Here is a 19087-nt window from a genome sequence, read left to right on the forward strand (position 1 = left end):
AGCAGAGCCCCCGTCTCCCTCCGGAGGAGCTAAAACAAAGGCGACCGCGACCATCACCGACAACTCCCGGAGAGAACCGAAGAGGGGGAAAGAACCGCGGAGAGAATTGACGCGGATGGGCGAAGAGCAGGGGGCGGCCACAGGAGACCAACCCGAGACACTGAAGGCTTTCAAAAGGGCCGACACGTAGGGAGGCGGAACCACTCCCATCGGGCGGAAGTGTCCGAGGGGAGATGTTGAATGGAGGAAGAGGTCCCAGGATTTCCGGAGCGAGCGGAAGCACTGCCCGTAGTTTCCGGAGAAAGCGGAAGCGCTTAGCGCGTCTGCGCAGAAGAGCATCATGGCTGAGGCTAGCGAAGAACCGCCGCCAGAGGTAGAGCCGCTGGCCGCCGCCCGGGAGCGAAGCAGCCGTTTCTTGAGCGGCTTGGAGCTGCTGAAACAGGGCGCCGAGGCGCGTGTATACCGCGGCCACTTCCTGGGCCGCGCGGCCGTGGTGAAGCACCGCTTCCCCAAGGGCTACCGGCACCCGGTGCTGGAGACGCGGCTCAGCCGGCGGCGGACCGTGCAGGAGGCCCGGGCGCTGCTCCGCTGTCGCCGTGCAGGTGAGGCAGCCGGGCTCGCGGCATGCGGGGACCCCGAGGTTCCGGGGCCTGGGCGAAGGCGGCGGGAGGAGCCCAGCTTCCCGCCCCGTTTGCCTTAGTTTCTTCCTTTTCACTGCTTGCCTCGGCCTTTGGCAGTGTTCTCTTTTCGTTCCTGTCTTCGTTAGTTCTTGTTGTCGTTGTTTGGTACCAGGATTGAACTCGGGGGCACTCGACCACCGAGCCAAGTCTCAGCCTTTTAGGTATTTTATTTAGAGTCAGGGTCTCACTGAGTTGCTTAGCGCCTCCTCATTGCTGAGGCTGGCTTTGAACTCGTGATCGTCCTGCCTCAGCCTCCCGAGCGCTGGGATTACAGGCGTGGGCCACCGTGCTTGGCCCTCTCTTCATTAATTAAGACTTCTCATCGTCTCTCACCTACGAGCATTTGTCGCGGAGCCTTCGACCTGGTTCACATCTCAGCTGTGCCACTGTTGATTGCTCAAGGTTGAGCACCTTATTTAACCTCCCATGCTTCAGGCTCCGTGTTTGGGCCGTTTGAATTGTGCATTATTATCCCTTCATTCATTTGTTTTAAGAATCAGATGTGATTACAAGTATTCGCCGTGGAGCCAAGCTCTCTGGCTGCTTCTTATGGAGACTTTCAACAAGTTAACCTGTCCGCCTGTTCCCTCTCCTGTGAAGTGCAAGTCGTAGTAGAGGTGTCCATCCTAGATGTTGTGACCATGATACTAGGTATATGCCATATTATATGTTTGAATGTATGCCTGACATAGCTCTCATGAATGTATGTGTGTATATATTTTTTTTTTGATAAAGCATCATCATGCACCACCACAAACATCCTCACATGAGAAACTGAGGCTCAGAGAAGGGAAGTAACTTGCCCAAGGTTTTCACAGCTAGTAAGTGGTCCATTCCTCTGATTCAGCACTTCTTGCTTTTTTTTTTTTTAAATTAGTACTTTTTAGGCACCCAGCGTACATCAGGATATTGTTAAGTATTGGGTGATCTGGGAAAATTCATCAGTGCAAATGTAGGTAAATTGCTACCCTTTTAATGAAGTTATTGGTTCCCTTTTTCTCCTTTGACCCTTTGTATGATGTAAGTGCCATTAAGCAGAGAACATGGTTTCCTTGTTTGCTCCTATATCCCCATTGACATATCTCTAGTTTCTAGACGTGCCCCGAGCATGGTTGACATTCAATAAAAATTCATTGAGTGTATTCGCGGTATTGTTTTATGTTATTGTAGCACAAACTGAGGCTTGAGAGAAGTTAATGTAACTTTAAAGTACACAGGTAATAAGGATGGGAGCTGGGATTTGAACCCTGTTTTTTTTGAGCACAGAGCTGAACCTCTAAGCCAGCATACTGCTTGGCCTGTTTGTTTCCTTGTCAGGTAGAAACTGCTCTGGCTGGACCATGAGTCCCCTTTTAGATCCTTTTTTTTTTTTTTTTTTAGGGAGTTAAGTATGACAAATGAAATCTAGTTATAAAAGGTGACTTAGGAGAGAAAGCTTTGACTTCTCTAAACTTAGCTGTGGGTGGTCTCAGGCATAGTTCTGCAGTGCCTGAGCAAGGGAACTTCCAGATAAGTTGTACCATTTTCTGCGCCATTCCTAAATCTTTTTCTAAAATAAATACATACAAGCTGAAAACTGACTCAGTCTTTGAAAATGAAGGCTATCATTAAAAAGAATTGAGCCCAATAACGACTTGTGTATTGATTGCAGGGATATCAGCCCCGGTTGTCTTTTTTGTGGACTATGCTTCCAACTGCTTATACATGGAAGAAATTGAAGGCTCAGTGACTGTTCGCGATTATATTCGATCGGCTCTGAAGGCTGAAAAAGCTCCCCAAATCTTCTTCGCCTTAGCCAAGGCAATTGGGCAGGTTTTGGCTCGAATGCATGATGAAGACCTCATTCATGGCGATCTTACCACCTCCAACATGCTTCTGAAACCCCCCATGGATCAGCTGAACATTGTACTCGTAGACTTTGGGCTGAGTTTCGTTTCAGGACTTCCGGAAGATAAGGGAGTGGATCTCTACGTCCTGGAGAAAGCCTTTCTTAGTACCCACCCCAACACTGAGGCTGTGTTTGAAGCCTTTCTGAAGAGTTACTCCACCTTCTCCAAAAAGTCCAAGCCAGTGCTCAAAAAATTAGATGAAGTGCGCCTAAGAGGAAGAAAGAGGTCCATGGTTGGGTAGAGCTGTGTGACACCACTCAGTTAAGCTGTTTCTCAAAGCAAATTTGAGAAAATGCTCCAAAAGAGATTAGGCTTAATAAAGGTGTTGAGATATTTTTAAGTGGTCTGTGGACATGCTTGTCGAGGGTCACCATTATCATCTGTAGTTCTGTTCTCAAGAGCTTACGTAAGACGTGTTCTAGGCAGAATTGGGCATATAAATTTAATCTGGGACAGACTTTCTCCCAAACTAACATGTATCCTTCATGTGCATGTGGGTAAAGGGGGGAACCACATAATGAGAACTGTATTCTCTTCGATCCTTTTGGTGAGACCCAGATAAAGTCTCAGTTGGGCATGGTATGTATCAGCCCTCCAGCCCGGCGTGGCGGTAGTTATTGTTGTGTACATGATATATTTGACTCAAAACCACTTTAGAGGAATATAGAACAACATTTTAAAAGATGAAAGAGACATATAGACTAGAAAATATCAGTGTATTACTTTATGAAATGTGTTTCAAATATATATTTAGACATAGTTTAAACCCATCACAGACATATGCTAGGTTTGACATAAATTTATTTTTTACATATTTATTTATTTATGTTTTAGTTGTAGCTGCACACAATACCTTTATTTATATGTGGTGCTGAGATTCAAACCCAGGGCCTTGCACATGCTAGGCGAGTGCTCTACCACTCAGCCCCAGCCCCAGCCCTAAACATATTTCTTTTTGAGGGTCATAGTGAAAAGATGAAAAATGCTGCTTAGCCCCAAGTTTTCATTTAAAAAAGCAGACTTAGAATAGTTTTGAAAATTTAGGTAACGTTGTTTTCATTGCTCTGTGCTTTTATGGTTACCTTCCAATTAAGACAATTGACTAACGTGCCTTTAACTTTGTATAGGTGAAAAGCGAGTTGATTTCTGTCACAGCAGAAAGTCGAGTAGCAGTGGTGAGGTGGCTGTGAGTGGAGCTTGTGGAGTCTGGCTTACAGAGCGGGAAAACTGAGTTAACTCAAAAGTGCCAGTAACTGGCCTTTAGCCTCCCAGCCCCAGCAGCGGGTGTGGGTGTGATGGAGCACTGTGCCTCCCGCAGGGTCCAGTCAGCAAGTGTGTCCTGGGTGCCTTCTGTGAGCCTGCGGCCATTTGGGTACTGGGAACAACTGTGAGCAAAACAGACAGCCCCTGCATGCAGGGGGTAAGCATTCTGCAGGGGCCAGGGCCATGTCTGTTTGCTCAACGCGGCCAGTGCCCACCGAGTGTGCTGCACACGGCCGGTGGCCAGGAGTGAGTGAAGACTCCCCTGCTGGGTAGCTGCGAGTGGCAGAGGAGCACGCTGCTGCTTACTGCTCCAGGCGTTGTGCCAGCTGTTTCTACACTGGATCGAGAGCAGCTCTCAGCTGTCCCCACTTTTCAGATGGGAACTGGCTTAAAAACAGGCAACTTGGCTGAGGCGTGATAGGGAACAAGAGGTACTTTTAATTTGGGACACAATTCCAAAGGACTGTGGCTCTTTTGCCACCAGGGGTCGCGGTTACCAGTGTCATCCCCTGCTCAGGGGAAGAGCTCCCTCTGCTTTCCTCCCTCCTCCCCTCCTCTCCCTTCCTCTTTCCCCCCAGTTTCTTCCTCCCGTTTCCCCTCCTCTACTCCCCTGCTTCCCCCTGTTCCCATCTGCCCTCCCTTGAACTTGCTCCTTTTTCCCCTCAACACCTAGCAGAGCGTCGGTATGTGGCAGGTGCTGGCTGTCACTCAGGACAGTGGTGGCCTGGCTCCTTCCCATCACCTCACCATTTCCCCACTTTTCACTTGTTCTTTTGCGAGGTGTTTAGCGAGCGTTTGGCTGTGACCAGCTCTGCTAGATCCTGAAAAAGCTGCAGTGGCAGGGACGGTCCCACAGCCCTCTGGAGATCCCTGACCCTGCTGTGCTCTGTACCCAGTGGCTCTCTGGCTGGTCTCCCTGGTTTTGCCCTGACCCCTGGCACTCAGTAGGGAGAAGGGACCCTTTTAAACCAGATATGCCACCCCTCCATCCAGAGGTCTGATGATTCCATCCTTGTCTCCTTGCTTACCCATTGCACAAGTTGGCACCCCCTTGCCACAGTGTCCTCGTCCATGACCTGAGCTGAGAGCAGAGCCTGCTGTGTGGGCCTGCTGTGAGCACATCTGGCTCAGGATTCCCAGGATGCAGATACAGCTGGGTGTGTACTAGTGAGTCACACCTCAGTGACCCACACCCCAGGTGACATCCTGTAGGAGAATCAGTATCTGGGACTGAAATCTTGAGAAACACCTTGTTGAACATGGAGCAGTGACCACCACAAAGAATGACTGTGATGACCATGAGGACCCTTTGCCAACAATCCCCCATCAACGGCCAAACTGCAGAGGTTCCCCGCCCCTTCTCCCTCCTGTAACCTCCCGAGGCTGTCAGGGGAAGTCGGGCTCCAGTGTCACTGGGCCCCTGTGCAGGTTGTCCCCAATAGCCCCGTGTTACTACTGAGCTCCTCTCCTGCCTCTTTATTTCCTTCAGTTGGTTCTTACATTTTGGTGCTGAAATGGGGGACTGGCAACTGGCATTTGAACTTCCCACACGGGCAGCCCCTCAGGCCTTCCCTTGACCTTGACCCAGTCTCCTCCTTTCCCTTTCTCATCCCCCCTTCCCTTCCCTCTGCAGATCCAGTAGGGACAACTCATGTTACTGGACCTTCACCACCATGGCCATTGCCTATTGGGTGAGTGATCCCCTCCAACTCCTCTGGATTTCTGGAATCCCTGCCTCGGTTTCCCTCTCTGTGGGCACTGTCCCTCTGACAAATCCCATCACTGGATGAGAATTCCTGCCACACTGGTGGCAATGACTTGCATTCTGTGGGGACGCCCATCAGTCGCCTGTCGTTCCATTGGTCCTTCCTGGAACATCCCTGTCAGTGCTCCTCCCGAAGGCATCACCCACAGTGTGGGACCCCTCCAGGCTGCTGCGGCCGCCCATCCCACTCCTGTTAAGGTCTCCCTACAGTGGGCTGGGGCTGCGGCTCTGCGGCAGAGCACTGCCCAGCACATCAGAAGCCCTGGGTTCATTCCTCAGCATCACATAAGAATAAACAAAATAAAGGTATTGTGTCCACCTACACACACACACACACACACACACACACACACAGATTTCCCTACAAGACCCTGTCTCTTCCCTTTGCAAATCCCAGTATCTTCTTAGTCCCCAGGTCATTGTTTCCTGGCTTCTCCAGGCTAACATTCTTCGACTCACTGACTCCTCTCAGAACACCCCAATTTTGACCATTAAAAAACCCTTTCTTGAAGGGGATCTGGGCCTCACATCAGTGTCCACTGGGAGTACCAGTGTTGTGAAACTTGTGGAGCACTAACTGCCCCTGCCAGCGCCAGGCACTCTGGAACAACGAGCGGTGTGGCTGTAGTATCACGCATATTGCAAACAAGCAACTAGGATACAGCCTCCTGTGCCCCTCTGTAAGCCTAGGGTAGATGAGATGCACGTCCCACTTGCTGGACCCCAGTTGCAGTGTTTCTGAATCAAGACAGACTGGGCTGAGAATTTGCATTCCTAGTAAGCTCAGTAGTGCTCGGACTGCTGTTCTGGGAACCACTGCCCTAAACATCAAGGTGTGTCATGAGAAAAATGGGAACTGGTGCTGGGAGGGCAGGAAGCAATTGTGATTTCCTGTGCCCATTTTACGGATGAGGGAGCTGAGGCTCAGACATGCTAAGCAACTTTCCCAGAGTCATCAGCCTGCAAATGGTAGAGATTGTGCCAGACATTATCTGTTGCCTAAAAAAGTCATGTGGCCCCTTTTAACCTCTTTGGACAGAGCCCCAATTTGCCCAGGGGTGTGTTAGGTGAAGCTCAGATTGGTCCCTGATGGACAGGTGGGCATGTGACCCCTTTTTGGTCACCAAGACTAGACACAAGGGCAAATTTGTAAAGATTGCTTCTGTGGATATGTTACATTGCCGCAGTCTGGCTGGGCACAATTCAGGAGCCACTTGTCAAAAGAAACGAACTTTATTTTTAGAACCACACACGCCGAACAAAACAGCCTCTCAGGAAAAACCCTCAGAGCCCAACTGCCACCACCGGCTTCCCACAAGCCTCTCTCACCACCACAAGCCTCTCCACCTCCCACAATCCTCCTGCTCTTGAGGCCGATTGGCTGGGTCGTGTGGGCGGAGCCAAAAAAGTCCCCCAATGAGCAGCTCCGTGGTCTGAAAGGGCAGGGAAACAGCCCAATGAGCATCACCGCAGAGGAGCCAATCAGCTAGATGTTGCTGTGGCGCTGTGAGCCAATCATCAGCTGGCAGCTGGAAGTTTGCTGGGGCCCCTTCGGCTGTGGCTCTCAACATTACATGTCATGGAAGTTCTTGAGAGGGGCGAGTTCACTCCCCTGCCCTGACCCCAAAACACCCCCATCAGTGATTCCTGCTTTAAATGAGGTGTCAGGTGCAGCAGATGTCTGGAGACCATAGGCCACCTGGGAGGTCAGGAGTGGAGGACGGTGGGTAGGGAGCCAGGCAGGCAGGAGGCTGCACTTAGGGAGGCCACAGCCCAGCTCCGAGTACATAGAAGCCAGCAGGCCCACCCAGCCAGGCACAGACCCCAGTCCCACACAGCCCTGCTCGTTCCGGGCACCTTGTTGTCTTTCCTGGTCAGGCCAGGGCATTGGGGACCACAGGCCCCTCTGCTTAGATCAAAGTAGCAACAGAGCCATAAAGGCTCAGATCTCCTCTTCAAGGACGGTGGCGGGAACGCTGGACTGGATGTGGCCCACTCAAGGCCTGGCCAGTCTCTGCCCCCAGCTGTCCCTGAAGGTGGGGAGAGTGCCCAAGTGAAGGTTTGGTCTGAGCCAGTGGCTGATGACCTGGACATTGTTCACTGGGTCCACAGGATGTTCATTTCCCAGTTGCCAAGTTAAGCACTCACAGTCCAGAGCCCTGACTTGTCTGGAAAGATTGCCACGATCCAACTGCCCTGGGCCTGTCCTGACATTGGCCTTGTAGAGGGGCTTTGCTCACCCAGTCCCCACTCCTCCAGGCTCTCCTCCATTCAGGCCGCCTGCCCGTTCCCATGCGTGTCCTCCTGTCCTCTCCCTGTGGACTTAAGAGGAGGGTGCTCTCGCTCTCAGACATCTTCGCCTCCACACTGCCTCTCCTGGCAACACTGGAGTTCGCAACCTTAGATAGACGGTCAGCATCTTCTCCAGGGGCCTCCAAGCTGCCTGTAATCTCAATCATCCAAAACAAACCCGTGGCTCCAGCCCTTGCTCTCTGCTCCCACCACCATCTGCCCATCTCGGCAAAAAACGGTGGGAGAGCCAGTGCCTGGGCTGAACCTGGGCGTCCCTCTCGCTCCCATCTTGCACCCCCGACCCAGACCCGCTGAAGCCCACTCAGCTTTACCTGCAGAGGGAATCGGAAGGTAGGAGACTGGCTACCCTTGAGGCGGGCCGTGCAGCGGGGGCTCCTGGAGACTTCTGGGAGCGTGGAGGTTCTGTTTCTAGAGGTCAGAGCTGAGTACGTGGGTGGATTGGTTGGTGAATTTGCTGAAACTACCCTCCTCTACACGCGCACCTCTCTGCATTGGTGTTACATTTCTATATAGAAGTCGTGTGTAACCGGCCACACGCCCCTCCTAGCAGCTGCGGAGTCCCATTCAGTCCAGATTTGGGCTCTGTCTCTCCTCTGCAGGACACTGTGGTGGTCCCTCCTCACTCAGGGCCACCCCAGCTCTTACCCTTGCGGCCCCTCTCTGCTCTGCCCCCCACTCTCCGCGGGCAAGCCATGCTGGGCCCCTCGCCCTCTCCCAGCTGCAGCCACGCCAGAGGCCTTTGTGTGTCCTGTTCCCTCTGCCTTGGGACACTGTCCCCACGGTCTTCTCATGGCTGCTTCTTTGGTTTCCTTCAGCCAATGCCAGAGGCATTCTGCCTGCAAATGCCTGGCAACCCCTGTGACTGAGGAAAGACCCCCAGCCCCGATCTGCTCCCCAGCTGCATCCCCTGGATCATGGCCACTTGCCGTCCCTTGACTCGCCTGCTCCGGTGCTTACCGCGTGGGCCCCTCAGCCCTGGGTCCTGGGCAGGGAGCCCTGTTTGGCCCACTTCTCTCTCCCTGGTCTCTAAAATGGCACCTGGAATGTAGCGGGTGCTCCTTTATTGGATTGGGCTGGATTCCCTCTTACACACCCAGCCTGCGTGCTGGACACAGTCAAGGGTGCACTTGAGCCTCCCCCCCCTCTCTCTCACACACACACACACACACACCCGTACACACACACAGCCGTTCCCATGCCCACACGCGTTCCTCCTACCTAAGGTCTCCTCTGCTGGAGGCAAAACAGAGCATGCTCCCAGCCAGGGGTTTGGAACAAAAAACAGTCAGAACCCTGGGGGTCTGATGCCGATCAAAGGCCGCTTCGTGTTTGTAAACCTTCACCCTCTGCCCAGGAGAAAGGAGGGCAGGGGATGGCCAGGAACCCAGAGCTGTCAGAGCTCCAGACCTTCCCCAGAGTGAGGAAAGGCGGGTGAGGCCAAGCTGCCTGACCGCCCCCTCCTGGGGACATGAAGGGGGAGACTAATCCCAAGCCCAGCCTGAGGGCACTCTGCTGGGACCTGCTTCAACACCAATATTGCTCTTGGAGCTGCAGAGACCTTGAATGAAATGTCACACTGAAAGATGCTGACAGTGGCGCAGGGGAGAGGAGGGGATGGAGGCAGGGCAGGGGGACTTGAGATCCTCTGGGGAGGCAGCACCCCCGACTCTCTCCCTGCCTGCTGTATTCTTATTCATAGTGTTAAAGTCAGGCGGGATGCTGCCCATTTTACACATGTGTCTTGTCTTAGAACTACTCAAACGAAACCAGCGAAACTTTGGCTCCATTACTGCCGCACCTCCAGCACCCAGATAGATGCCTGGTAGGTAGTAGCTGCTCAGTTAGTCCTTGTTGATGAGTGATACCCAAGATTTTGATTGATGCTCGTAGTAATCAAATATGATGTAAAGCAGGTTCAATGATTCAATAGGTATTGCTCCTCTATGTCCCAGGCACTGTTCTCGGTGCCGGGAATGTGGCCAGGGACAAATGGGAGTCTTTGTTCTCATGGAGTTCATTCTGGGGGGAATCATTTCAAATAGAATCATGTTATGCAGAAAGTAAGAGGGAGGGGCTTGCACACAGGGCGAGCGTGGCAGAGTTGGAGAGAGCTGCATTTCATTGGACTGGGCGATCTTGGGCCCTTCTGAGGAGGGCATGTTAGAGCTGAGACCTGAGTCGGGGGAAGGAACCAGTCACTGCCATGGTGGCAGGGGCTGGGGAGGGTGGCCAGAGACCAGGCAGGTGGGCAGTAAGTGAAGACTTGGCATGTTCCAGGAGCAGGAAGCAGGTCATGAAGAGCGCCGTGCGCAGTGGTTGAGAAGGAGGCACAGGGCTGAACGACTGGGCCGGACTGGTCATTCACTGAAGCACCCAGTGCAGTGCCCGGCATACAGCACGCCCTCGGTCACCCGGCCAGTGAGTGTCATAAGTGCAGCAGAACATCCGCTCACCTCCCCGAGCCTGTTGTTTTCCCGTTTAAAATCATGACACTATTTAATGAGGGGTCGATAGGTCGCTGACCCCATGCTGAATGAATAAGCATGCAAGGGACGTGGAACAGTGGCTGGCTGTCCATTCACTGACCCCTACACAGCAAGAGCAGTTGACAGAGAACGCAAACATGCTAGCCCCGCACATCAGGCTCACGCCATCTTCAAGAAGTGCAGAGGCTCCCTCCACAGCTCCAGGGGCCGCCTCTCGGCTCTGCCCCTTGGTGTGGCCCTCCTGTCCTCAGTGTCCCCTCCTGTTCTCTCTTGCTGTGTTCTCTTAGTCACCCTTCTCCCTTCTTAAGTATAGATGCGGCCTCCCGCTCTTCCTACCATGGCCAGCAGGAGGCTCTGTGCATTTCGACTGCAGCCCTTGGAACGCATTTAGACACGCGGGCACCGTCCCCCCAGACCAGTGCAGTGAGGTCCTGAGCACCTCCCCACAGGTCCTCTAGTTCGCCCTGGAGCCAGGGCTCAGGCGCTTCTTGCCAAGCACCGCCTCATGTGGGGCCCGGCCGCTCCGCGGATGCAGTCCAGCTGGGTGGCAGCGAGGCTCAGGACCAGCCCCTGGGTTGAGGATCCCCCGCTGGAGGGTGGCTGGGAAGGTGGAGACAGAAAAGCAGGACAGCACCGAGCAGGCCTGGGCACGGGGTGTTCTTCAGTGGCACTGAGGGCTTGGGAGGCCCTGGTGAAAGGGCTTGGCCTGTCCCCCCCGGCCATCTTTAAAGAGAAGGTGAGAGAGGGAGGGAGCGCATGGGGCATGTCTCTGTCGTTCTCGCATTAGGTTCTTCGCTCAACAAAAATCGGTCTTCGGGTGCCTCCAGGGAACTGCCCGATATTGGGGTGGGTGGGGAGAGCGGCATGTGTGTCCAGGGACCTTCCGTCCTGTCCTGCGCTGGCTGTGCGACCTTGGACAATTGTCTTAATCTCTGAGCCTCCGTTTCCTCATCTGTCCAGTGGGCACGCCTTCACCTACTAGCAGATGAAAGTGAAGGTCAGCCAAGCCACTTGTGCGCTGTGGACACTTCTGAAGAACCCTCTCCCACGGCCACTTCCTTCCCACTGCCCGGGGGGCGGGGGATGTGAATGAAGGAGACCAGCGGGTCCAGCCTTGGAGCCAGCTTTTACGCAGCATCCCAAGGTCCAAGACACGGGGTGGGGACCTTGTGACGTGCAGAGCCCTCCTCCTAAAGGAAGCTGCAATTTTGTTAAGTATTAGTGTCAATAATAGTCACCTATTGCTGGGGATAAGGTGCTCCGTGAAGTCAGTGGCAGGAGCGACCATTTCTTGATTCACAGATTATGCCGGTCAGACACTGGACAGGGCTGCGTGGCGGGGGCTTGTCTCTGCTCCAGCACATCTGGCTTCCGCTGGAGGCCAGAGGCTGAATGGCAATCATCTGAGGGCCCTTCGCTCAGTGCCCATTAGTTGGGTTGGGAGTGGGTCTCTTCCTGTGGCCCCTCTCTGTGTGGCATTTCTGCCTGGTTTAATATGAACTTCAAATGTGGTGGCTGGATTTCAACGGTGAGGGTCCCCAGACTGAGTGACCCAGGCAGGCACCGTGCCCTTGTGACTTAGCTCTGGAATCCCATAGCTCTACCTTTGCCGTGTTCTCGCTATTGATTGGAAGGTCACAAGCCCCTCCCCCCATTCAAGAGGTGGGACAGAGACCCCCAACTCTCAGTGGGAGCAAGTACGGATGCTGGTGATTGTCACAAGTACTGGGACCTGCACCATGCGGGGACTGCGCCGCCCTGTGTGCTGATTCCTGTCCTCCCTGTGAGCCACCCCAGTGTGCTTCTCCTCAGACTGAGAAACCCCAGCCAGCCCTGCCTAGAGATGCACAGGAGGTCAGCAGAGTGTCCGTGTGGCTTTCCCCCGGGTGGCAGGGCACTCAGAAGGTAGTGCCAGTGGAGCTGCCCGAGGGTGAGGGGAGCCAGCACAGGCCAAGTGCTGAGGACCACGTGTGGCTCTGAGCAGGCGTGGTCCCTGGGCTTGCCACTGTTTCAGTCCTGCCACCTTTGAGGCCCCAGGTCGAAACCTCTGTTCTGAGGCCAAACATGGTCTCTTCCCCTCTTTTTCCTGGTACAGAGAGGCCAGTCCAGGGCCCTGGCGAGATGCACCCTGGTCCCAGCTGCCTGCACCTGGACTTTAGGGGATGGACTGGCGTCCATGCTGTGAGCTGGTCTAGGGACAGCTGTTCTAGGCTGGGGTCCCCCCCCCACCCCTGCGCTCTAAAGAGCTCTCAGGAAGGCCTCGCTCTCCCTGTAGTGCTGCCCTTGATGAGGCTGGTCATTGGGATGGTTCAGGGTCAGGTTCCAACCCAAAAGGTCATGGAGAGTTCATCCCAGGTTGGAGCAGGTCCACTGCGAAGCAACTTGCCCTTGGGTTTACGGGAAAGGGGGCAGCAAACTCGCCTTTGGGGCTTTGGGAACGAGCACTTTACTTGCATCTGGGCCCTTCTGGCTCCGCCTCACGGCTTCCCGAATTTCAAATCTTTGCATCCAGAGTTCAGAATTTTGCCACAACGGTTTGCTCTGCACCATGAGTTACTCAGGGTTTTCCTCTGAGTTGCTTCATATGATAAACTTAAAAGGAGGGTTTTAAAAAATCATAGGCATTAATAAAAAACAAAAATCACTTGCTTTGTCAAAGATAATTCTGAGAATAAATAAAATACAAACAGTATGGTGTCGTCTAATTCCAGCAAATACCAAAGCCTCTCACCACAAAACTGTCTCTGGTTACGAAGGAAGATTTTCAGGGATGCCAACACCCACTGAGCAATGGCGAGTAAATGCATATTGACACAGGAATCCAGCTTCATTTTCTGTGATTTAATGTTATTATTTAATGTGGTTGTTATGGTTTGGATGGAAAGTGTCCCCCCAAAAGTCCATGTTTTAAAAACACGGTGTTCCCCGTAGCAATGTTCAGAGGTGAAATATGAGAGGATGAGAACTCTGACCTCATCAGTGGATGAATGCGTTTGGTGGATTAGTGATTTGTAGGGGGGCGGTGGCTGGAGGAAGTAGGTCCCTGGGGTGGTCTTCGGGGTCTGTATTGAGTCCCTGGTTCCTACGCTCACACCCTCTCTCTGCTCCCCAGCTGCTAGGAGCTGAGCAGTGGAGTTGGCTAACCTCGGACTGAGACCTCGGAACCCCAGATAAAGCCAGAATAAAACGTTGCCTCTTTTGAGTTGTTCTTGTCAGGTATTTTTGTCACAGTGACAAGAAGCAACCACACAGCAGTCTGTGTGTCCTCAGCAGGTGCCTCGCACCCTCCGAGAAACCTTCCCCCCAACTTGGTCCACCAGCAGCTCCCCCCGCTCAGCTCCGCAGGCCTTCACAAGACCCCTTGGCTCCAGAGCCAAACAGCGGGACTGCTGGGTCTTCCACCGTTGCTGCCTGTGCCCAGCCAACATCAGCTCAGCCAGAGCTTTTAGATGAAAGGCTCACCCTTAGGACAGCTGCAATACAAAGGACAGGAATGACAATTCTGGCGAGGATGTGGAGAGACTGGGACTCTTGCACACTGTTGGTGGAAGAGTCTGGCAGGTCCTCAGGAGATAAAAGTCCACAGAGGCTCAGGTTCCTTATGTAAAATGACATCATATTTGCATATAACCTCACCCTTTAAGTCCTTCCTAGGTTGCGGGTGAGGCCTGATGTAATGTCAGTGCTCCATAGGTAGTCACCACCCTGTATTCAGGTAATAATGACAAGAGGGAAATCTACAGGCTCCATGGAGATGCAGTGGATTTTCAGGTCTTGTCTCCCCACCGTTGGCTGAACGTGCCACTGGGGAGCCTGTGGATGCAGGGGCCACTCTTCCAAGTCCCTGCCGTGAGTGGCCAGGCCCGTGGACTCTGGGCTGGACTGCTGAGGTCTGACCCTCCACTTGATAGCTGTGTGGACCTGGATGGGACCCTCGAGCTCTCTGTATTGCAGTTTCTTCCTCTGCAAATGGGGATCCATGAGGACCTACTTCTAGGGTCCTCTAGGAGTTCAATGGGCTAAATCACGCGGCGTTCTTCAGACAGTGCCTGGCACAGAGTAAGCACTCCAGTGTCGCCATCATGATTCACATCTAAGTAAGAGGGAAGACCACCATTCCTGGGGCATTTCACATGGACGGCAAACTTGATTAAATTCCCTTCAACAATATAAACGGATTACAAAGTTTTGTAAAGCTGGTTCTTTTGAATGGTTCAAGCATTGAATATATGTCCGTTCACTGGTGATAAAATTTGTGAATATCAAGGATTTTGATACTGTTGGGGTGTCCTGGGGCCTGTCCCCCACAGTTGCCAAGACTAGATATACGTTTATTAGATATGGGAAATATGACTTTAATACTGAGCATTAAACAGCGAAACAGCAGTGTCCCGAGCCCTCTCACTGTCAGGGTCTCAGCAGTTGAGTGGCTCACTCTGGAGGCTGACTCCGTCTCCCTGCCTCGGGCATCAAGAGGTCAGTTACTAAAGGGCTGAAGTCATGGCATTTACTCTATTTCTTATTCATATTTTTTAGAACTTTCCAAGGTCTAATTTTTACCCCTTCCCAGATGCAGTGCTAAATAGATATCCTCACGGGCACCTGGTGATCTTACGCAGATTCCAAAGTAAAGGGGTCCTACTCAGACACGCGCATCTGCAGGCTCCGAGGCACCGCCTGGCTGCGCTCTGAGCGCACGCTGGCCTGGTTGTATGATTCCTGGTGATTCCAACTTGAGCAGAGGCTCAGCTCCTCCTATAACGGGTTTCCTTTGCTACACCAGATGCCCTAAGTCTCTGTTCTACGTGGATTTAACACTGAAACACTTGACTCTTTTCCAAATGAGATGTTCTTTCCGTTTCTCTGTGGCTGACCCCATGGTCCTGGTATTTTGATGCACTTCATGTGAGATGGCCTTATTAGAAACAAGCTGTTGTCATTACTCCTGTGTGACAGGGTTCCACTTCAGGTTCTGATATGGGAAGTTAAAAGATACTGTTTCCCCTACACTAAACGTCCACCCTCACAAACAAAGAGGATTTATAAGCTACAAAACCATAATTTTAAAAAACAAATAGAGAATTGTGGAAAAAAAAAAAAACCTAAAGGAACTAAATTTTAAGAGGAAATGCCAAGATCCTCCCAGGAGAGAGGGACCTCAGCAGTTCACACCCTGAGCAAATGCCTGTTGATGTGGCCAACTGTCAAGGGCCACCTGGGAGCTGCCATCCGATGAACAAGGAGGGGCCACTCAGGTCTGAATCACCAGTGCAGAGATGGTACACCTAAGGGACAGGTTGAGGAGGGCTGAGGATTCCCCTGGGAGAAAAGGGGCCTCCCGTGAGTGCAAGGTACCAAAACTGGGGTGGGAGGCAGGAGAGGAGAACTGAGAGAAAGACCTGACATGATACGTATTCTCACATACAAAATATTGGGAGGGAGAGAGAGGCATTGAGAGATGTTCTCCCCTCCCAGGTCCCCCATGCTTAACTACCAGAGACGGAGAGAGGGTAGTGTCACTAAGAGAAAGAGACATGAGGCATTCCAGACCTTCACAGTGTGTTGGGTCACAGCCCTCCAAAGCCCAGATGAATGTCAACAGGGCTGGAAAAATCTTCCTAGGTTCACGAAATGGGGGACAGGATTTGTCAGAAAAGAAAACTTCCTAATCACCCAAACAAGACAAACTAAAAATACAGCCCATCAGGTATCAAGTCTACCTAGTCCTAGTGAAGGAAAAGTTCTGCTTCTGCCCTCAAACACTTGGAGCTGAACTAAAATTACACCAAAAGCTGAAACCAGCTCAAGGACCAATCAGATGAAGTCCACACTCTGTCAGTCTTACTGGAAAAGGGGAGTATCCCTTTCTGGAGGTAAATATTATCTACTTCATTCTCTATCATTCCTTTCCATAAAATATCCCCTTTACACTCAGATATTAACAAACAGAGAAAGCAATAGAATGAAATAGTTAAGAGAGAAAAGAATTAATAGAAGTAGACCTGGAGTTGCTCAGATTTTTACGTTCTCAGAGACTTTTTTAAAAAAAATTATGACAAATGGAATTATCTAAAGAACAGCATGCATTAATATGTGGGAAATTAATATGGAAAATTATAAAAAGAATTAATAGAAATACTAGAGTTTAAAAATACAATATCAGAAATGAAAAAGTTAAAATCTAAAGCAAACTGGACACAGCAAAGGAAAGTATCTGTGAAGTTGAAGATGGAATATAAAATGCCCAGACTGAAGCACAGAGAGAAAAACAAAGTGAAAAAATATACAAGACATGACCTGAGATTTGTAAGACGATATACTAAATCCTTTGACATAAGTACAACAAGTTCTGAAGGAGAGGAGAGAAGGGGCAAAAGAAGTATCTGGAGACATGGTGACAGGGCACAGTCCAAACTGATGGAAGACACCCACACACAGATCCAAAACCAGCTCAGCAAACTCCAAGGAAACAAGTACAAGACAGTGCATCCAAGCACAGTACAAACCAAATGCCGCAGAGCCAGAGATAAAGAGACCTTCCAACAGAGTAAAGAGGTACGTGACCTAAAGGGAACGGTGATACAAATGGTAGCTAATTTCTTACCAAAAACAATGTGAACTTGAAGACAGTGAGATGATGTCTTTTAAAGTGCTGAAAGAAAAGAAAAAACTGGTCGACTCTCACAGTGAAAATCACTTCACTCTGTATCCAGTGAAAACAACTTCAAACCCAAATACTTCAGAAAAACCAAAGCAGAGGGAATTCCTCCTCCCAGACCAGCACTGTAAGAAATGGTAAAAGGAAAGGACGCCAGCGACTAAGAGAAGGATGCTGGATCATCCTGTCAGGAAGGAACGAAGAGAGAGGTAAATATCTGGGGGATGTAAAGACCATTTTAAAAGCAGCTTCATTTTAATTTATTTATCCATATCTTTAAAAGGTTATTGACTGTCAAAAATATAACAATGGAGGCAGGAGGATCACAAGTTCAAGGCCAGCCTCAGCAACTTATCAAGGCCCTAAGCAATTTAGCAAGACCCTGTCTCGAAACTTTAAAAAGGGGGGGGGGGGAGGAAGGGGTTCTGGGGAAGGGTCTCAGTGGTTAAGTGCCCCTGGGTTCAGTCCCCAATACCCAAAACAGAACAATTGTATTGTACAATTTATAAAGTGGGGTTCTGGTAAATTTTTAACAAGTGGCTCTCTGAGGGGAAAAAGTCCTTATTTATAGCACTTATTATTACTGTAAGGTAAGTATTCCCATAATGGTGATTTCAATTTATCAGTTCTACAGCTGGCTTGTATTTTTGTTTTTTCAAATTTAACAGTCCTCTCTCATGGTGAGCTTCAGCACACCACTGGGTTTATAGAATACATAAATTTAAAAAGACAATGAGAATACAAAGAGTGAGAGGGAAGTGGGAAGTGGAATGGTATGGTTTTTATGCTATTCCTAAAATAACACCTTGTCATATGAAAGGAGACTGTGGTGGATGTACATCTTAACCTCTAGAGGATCATTAAAATGATAATACAGAAGAATGACAAAATAATAATACATGAAATAGATGGAACTCCAAAAAGTATATTCAGATGGCACAAAAAAAGACACGAGAGAAGAAAAAGAGGAACAAATAACACATAGAATAAATAGAAAACAAATAGCTAAAGAGGACACTTAAATCCAACCAGAAAAATAATTACATTAAACATAAATGGACTAAATACTCCAATTAAAACTCAGAAGCTTGGTGCAGTGGTGCACACCTGTAGTCCCAGCGACTTGAGAGACTGAGGCAGGAGGAATGCAAGTTCAAGGGCATCCTGAGCAACTTAGCAAGACCCTGTCTCAAAATGAAAAATAAAAATGGCTGGGCACATAGCTCAGTGGTAGAATGCTCCTGGATACCGTCCCCAGTACTACGAGAATGAGAAACAGAGACAGATATAGAGATAGAGACAGACAGGATTAAAAAGCAAAGTCTATCTGTCTACTACATACAAGAAGCAGTTATGAATATAGAAGCATATATAGGTTGACAGTAAAAAAAAAAAAGGAAAAAGTTATCCCAGGGCTGGGTAGAGCACTTGCCTTGCATGTGTGAGGCCCTGGATTCCATCCTCAGCACTAAATAAAAATAAATAAAGATATTGTGTTCATCTACAACTAGAAAAAAAATTTTAAAAAAGAAAGAAAAAGATATTCCATGTCATCATTAAGCATAAGAAAGTTAACATAGCTATATTAATATCATGGTAGCATCTTGAGTTTCCTAAATTATATTTGACTGTTGAAGCAAAAAGTGTAACACTGATGTGGTTATAAATGTATTAAGAATAAATACTATAAACAATCCTATTATAAATGAGATAAGGTTAAAAAATGAGAAGATAAGGTTTCTTCATTTCTCTGAATCTGGCAAAATGACACCAGTAGACTTATGCTAACTTATGTATACATAATGCTCAGACCTACACTGAAAAAGACACAAACAACAAACCCAAACAACCCAAGGGCAGAGGACTCTTCTCCAGAGAAGCTGTATAGATGGCCAATAAGCATGTGAGAAGGCTCAGCCTCAGTAACCAGTAGGGAAATGCACATCAAAATCACGAGATAGACTCCACACCCCAACAGTATGGCTATCATGGGGGGAAAACCCTGGAAATAAATGCTGGTGAAGTTGGAACCC

At 50.2% G+C, this 19087-nt stretch overlaps 2 protein-coding genes across 2 annotated transcripts in view; both read left to right on the forward strand.

The window, feature by feature from the left end:
- The first annotated feature begins 312 nt into the window (after positions 1 to 312).
- Tp53rk (TP53 regulating kinase) lies at positions 313 to 2909 on the forward strand. Its single transcript, XM_027954162.2, has 2 exons — positions 313 to 602; positions 2332 to 2909. Exons 1-2 carry the CDS (start codon positions 341 to 343, stop codon positions 2808 to 2810), a joined length of 741 nt encoding a protein of 246 aa, XP_027809963.2. The 5' UTR covers positions 313 to 340; the 3' UTR covers positions 2811 to 2909.
- Positions 2910 to 5516: 2607 nt separating this feature from the next.
- Positions 5517 to 19087, forward strand: part of Slc13a3 (solute carrier family 13 member 3) — a 76893-nt gene continuing 63322 nt past the window's right edge. Inside the window, exon 1 of the mRNA XM_071607383.1 lies at positions 5517 to 5523. The gene's annotated coding sequence lies outside the window, so the exon portion shown is untranslated. The remainder of the gene's footprint in view (positions 5524 to 19087) is intronic.

Source organism: Marmota flaviventris, chromosome 2 (genome assembly GCF_047511675.1).
Source record: "Marmota flaviventris isolate mMarFla1 chromosome 2, mMarFla1.hap1, whole genome shotgun sequence".
In the NCBI taxonomy this organism is placed as follows: Eukaryota; Metazoa; Chordata; class Mammalia; order Rodentia; family Sciuridae; genus Marmota; species Marmota flaviventris.